We start from the raw sequence: 5,036 nt of genomic DNA, 5'->3' as shown, positions 1-5,036 counted from the left end.
AGTATAGAGGGTCAAGTGTTTAAAAGAACTGGACGAATTTTAAACTTGAGTCCTCAACAAATCGTTGACTGCAGTACATCACATGGTAACCAAGGTTGCACAGGGGGGTCGTTGCGAAATACTTTAAAATATTTACAAGATACTGGTGGTTTAATGCGTTCCAAAGATTACAAGTATGTTTCAAAGGTAAGTAATAAACATATTATATTTGAAAACCTATTTTAAGTATTTTTTCAGAAAGGAAGATGTCAATTTGTTCCAGAATTATCAGTAGTCAATGTAACATCTTGGGCTATTTTACCAGCTAAAGACGAAAAAGCCATTGAGGCAGCTGTAGCACATATTGGACCTGTAGCCGTTTCTATAAATGCTACACCTAAAACTTTTCAATTATACAGTGATGGTGTTTATGATGATAGTTCCTGTTCATCGACCAGAGTAAATCATGCTATGATGGTTATTGGATATACAAAAGATTACTGGATTTTAAAAAATTGGTGGGGCGAACTTTGGGGCGAAGAAGGCTACATGAGAATTGTAAAGGGAAGAAATTTATGTGGCATTGCAAATTATGCTGCATATGCTGTAGTTTAACGATCATTGTTATAACGAAAAACTCAATAAAACGAATTATTTTTTTTTGAGAAAACTTCTTTATTACAATAATTGTTCATATAATATACACTATAGCTATAGCGTCACCTTACCGTGTTTTGACGTATTTTTCCTTGCAAAAGTTTCCCGAAAGTATTAAAATTTGATCGTTTAATTTTGTGTATTATTTGTATACATGTTTCAATTATCATTTTTATACATTTGTCTTTTTATATAAAGCTCGAGTTTTCATATATTTATTATTCATTTGTTTGTTTTAAATAAATAATTAAAAGTGATTCCTGCTGTTACATCATCTTCTTCAAACATACCCACATACTATAAAGTATTTACCTATATTTAGTACATTAAAAGTTTATATTAGGTGACACTGTACTTTGAATTGTAGTAACTCTGGTGTATAGAGCAGACGTCGGCGCTAGTATTGTTCTGAATACGAAGATTTTCGGCAGTTTACATCATACAAGCGCAGCGAGCTCTCTGGTCCATTTTCCAACACACGTACATAACTTCCAAACTATGAAAATGAGAGCTTGGAAGTTTTTTGATGGAGTTACACATAGAGAAATCTTTGTTGTTAAAATTAAGATAAGATCTTATTTGCCGAAAGTTCTTCATATGACAATGTTTGATATTTAATTTATTTAAATATTTAAATTTTAAAATATATCGAGAACAATTATCAATTAATACGTAAAAAAAATTATTTGAAAACATTTTTTCTAAGAATAAACCTAAAGATCTATTATTTGTTTCATTTTTCAAAATCTTACATTATTTCTTTAGTTTTATTTACATGGAGTATATTAAAATTCATTTAGTATCTAAAATTGCAAATAAATGCATTTCCGAGAGCAGTGTTCATAAATAATAGGTCGTGTTTAAATTTTTTCCAATCCTATTCATAAAAAATCCAGAAATTTTAATGTTTTTTTGTTATTTATAATAAAGAACACTGTAAAGTAGTGAAGTCACTACACTAAAAACGGTAAAAAATTTTACAAACTTTTCTTTCAGTGCATGGAATACTTTTTGAATTTTCATATGTTTTTTTATATTTGTTATATAAATTAAACATTTATTAGAGTTGGACAACAGTAATATCACAGGCAGTGATAAAAGGCATTTGCCATAATATAGTATAAGTGTCATAGTGGCAGCAATCGAGAAAAAATTTGCAGAATTTTTTCTATGCAAACAGAAATTATACTGTGAAGTATTGCGGACATCGAACCATAATAGATCAACCCCAATATAAGTAATCTTTCAGAAAATTACTCTAGCGATCATAATTGACATAACAGTAGCAGTATAGCGACGAAATTCGACATAAACAAGTTGTATAATAACAAAAATCTATCTTTCAAAAACAATATTTTAATTCTTTTTTAAACATTCTATATTAAAGAAGAAATAAACATTTTTCTTTCTTTCTAGAAATGTTTTATCTTTAAAATTTACCATTTTTCTTGTTATAAAATTTGGTCATAACAAGTGTAATTAGGAAATGTTTTTCTAAGTGTTTTTTTAGAATTTTTTTCACAAATAGGGGGTGGTAATGGAGGGAGGGCAGATTGTCCACCACCTGGGAATATTATATTCTCCACGGACCAAAAAACTGGAAAAAACAACAATCGAAAATAAGAGTAAAAAAATAAAAGTTACGGTGCAGGGCCTAAATAACCCAGTACCGGCGGCAAGTGTTGATCTACTCGCGAGTCACGTGTCGTCGTAATCCTGCAATCGTGAGCAAAATAAAACTACGCAGGTGGTACCTTGGCGGACAATGCGTAAAGTGTACAGCATGCCACTGGCAAAAATATAGAGGTGAAAGAAAAGAAAGTACTCGGAGAAAGCTGTAAGCTACCTCAGCCTTTAAATATAGGTGAGGGCTTCGGCTCTGAATCCTCAGATGATAATAATAATACCATTATAGGAAATCCCAAAAAGGATAAAGTAGAGCAAATGGTGAAAGAGGTGAGTGATAGCATAGCTAAACTACCTATTACTAAGAAAAGACTTTCTGGAGCACAGAGGAGGAAGTTGAAAAAGATGCTTCAGGAAATCAAAGTTAGTCAATCCCACGACATTCCAAAGGAAAAACCGGACTCTCTCACACGGGGAGGTGATCACCAACTCACCAAATGGATGACAATGACTGTGGTAATCCAAATAAACCTCCATCGGTGTGAGACGGCTACCAACGCTCTGATGGCTTAAATTAACACAGGCAAGATACATATAGCTTTAATCCAGGAACCTTTGACGATTCTGGATTAAATCACGTAAACTTTTCTACGCTGAACAAGAACTTATGTGTTCTCCTCCCAACAGGATTATCCACATCGGATGCAACGGTACTAAACCGAGGTCGTGGCAACGTATACCTTGCATCTGTTTACCTGCCTTTCGATTCTCCGACACTACCACCAATGTCGGAGCTGATGAAACTGGTAGAAGAAGCACAAAGGAAAAATAAGAAATTTGTAATAGGTTGTGATGTCAACTCCCCCCATGTCAACTCCGCCCATGTAGCTTGGGCTAGTACAAACACCAATCGCAAAGGACAAGCCCTCACGGATTTCCCTAATATTAAAGACTTGATCACATCGACGCCTAAATATAAATGCTCATAAGTGCCTTGGTTAAATCATTCGAGGACAGCTGCCCTCTGCAAAAGCAGAGATCTGCCCAGGAGAAACCCTGGGTAACCGGGGAGATCCGGAAACTTGGTAAGACTTTTTGCAAAACAATTTAACCGAGCACGGCGTAAAAAGAGCGCTGTATACTGGAATTTTTTTTTAGTATATCGATATTGGAGAAAGGGGAGGCTAACACGGAAATTGTAATTACATCTGATATGGTTAACCCTTAAGAGGATACCAAACAGTAGTGGCACAACGAAACTCTTGGGCCTGGCTGGGACCCCTTGTATTTTGTATGGAATTTTATAGTTAAAACTATGAAATCAATAAAAATATTTAATTATTTAAAAATTATACAAATTTATTAATATTCACAACATAAAATAAGTTTGTGTAACCAAAATAACAAAAAATTCAGTTATTTCAAAATTTAAAATAACTGAATTTATGTTTTTTTGGTTATTTTATTTTAAAATTTAAAATAACTGAATTTATGTTTTTTGGTTATACAAACTTATTTTATGTTGTGAAATATTTAAAAATTTACCAAATTAATATAATTTGGATTAAATTAATATAATTTACGGATTTCATAGTTTTAACTATTTAAAATTTAAATACATAAGAAAATGTTGACCACATTCTAAACAAATGTATATGCATATTGCTGGAGGTAAATTTTTTACGATTTACGATTTGTATTTCTGTTTCATTATAAATTTTGCACTTTGATTTGCTTTTCAAGTACTCAGAGCCAATTGATATAAAAGTCCAATTGGTTCATGTAAAAGATGCAAAATAAATTATAAATTGAAGGAATATATTGAGTAAACTTCGTTCTTCTTCTAAACCGAAAAAGTTGTTCGTCAACGGTAATATTTTCATATAGCTTATAATTTGGTTTAAGATTTTATCAGTTTTGTCGGTTTGAGATCGAAAAGGTCCAGTGTGGCAATCACCAAAACTCATAAATCGTAATAAAAGCTGAAATCTCTTCAATAACATTATTCGAAATATATATACATTAGAGTGCTCCAAAAAAACTATGTTTCGAATTTTGCCCGTCCCCCCTCCTAAAATTGTTCTACGGGTTATAAAAATAAGTCGTGCAAAAATTTAGGTCAATAGGACAACGTTAACTGGTGCCGCAACGGCTCTGAAGTTTGAAGATGCATTTACAAGGAGAAAATATTCAATTTTTTAAGTTTTCACAAAAGTTTTGTCATTAAACAATTTGTTTTGCATTTTATTGTCAAAGAATCGTAATGTACACAGTAGCATTACATCGTAGCATTACAAAAAGATAAAAAAACACAAAAATTGGTTGAAAAATGTAAAAGTTATTAAAAATTCCCCATGCCATTATCGTGTCTCAGAGCACTTGAATTCGAAATGTGATAAGAAAATAAACATATTTTTAAAAATATTCTAATAAAACAAGTGTATTACTTAAACAAGTAAGAATGTTATAGTCGGTCAAGCCCGACCATATAATACCCTACACCACAGTGTATTTCGCGGAATAATTAGTTTCCTTCTAAGTTTTTAATTAAATATTTTAAAAGTTAAGAAGTACTAGCTATTTTTGGTCGACACCTATTACAAATAAAATTCCCTCAGGTTCATCTTTTCTGTAAAAGACGTCCCATTTTCCACGGCTTGCTCAGCATTTTGACCATCAAGAATTTTCAGTATACTTTTATTACCAAGTTTGCTGTCCCAGCCTTTTATAAAGACAGATGACTTTTGGAGGACCGGAAGCTCGCTCTTCCTTGC

The 5,036-nt window shown here is 32.2% G+C and overlaps 1 protein-coding gene across 1 annotated transcript in view; it reads left to right on the top strand.

The window, feature by feature from the left end:
- The window catches only part of LOC124419509 (procathepsin L), a 1,119-nt gene extending 470 nt beyond the window's left edge, over positions 1-649 (top strand). Inside the window, exons 2-3 of the mRNA XM_046949290.1 lie at positions 3-186; positions 238-649. Of these exons, the coding sequence (XP_046805246.1) occupies positions 3-186; positions 238-594 (541 nt within the window). The 3' untranslated portion in view covers positions 595-649. The remainder of the gene's footprint in view (positions 1-2; positions 187-237) is intronic.
- Positions 650-5,036: the final 4,387 nt, after the last annotated feature.

The sequence above is a fragment of the Lucilia cuprina genome, chromosome X (assembly GCF_022045245.1).
Source record: "Lucilia cuprina isolate Lc7/37 chromosome X, ASM2204524v1, whole genome shotgun sequence".
Classification (NCBI taxonomy): Eukaryota; Metazoa; Arthropoda; class Insecta; order Diptera; family Calliphoridae; genus Lucilia; species Lucilia cuprina.
The sequence above is the reverse complement of the archived record's forward strand: the minus strand, read 5'-3'. Positions and strand labels throughout refer to the sequence as shown.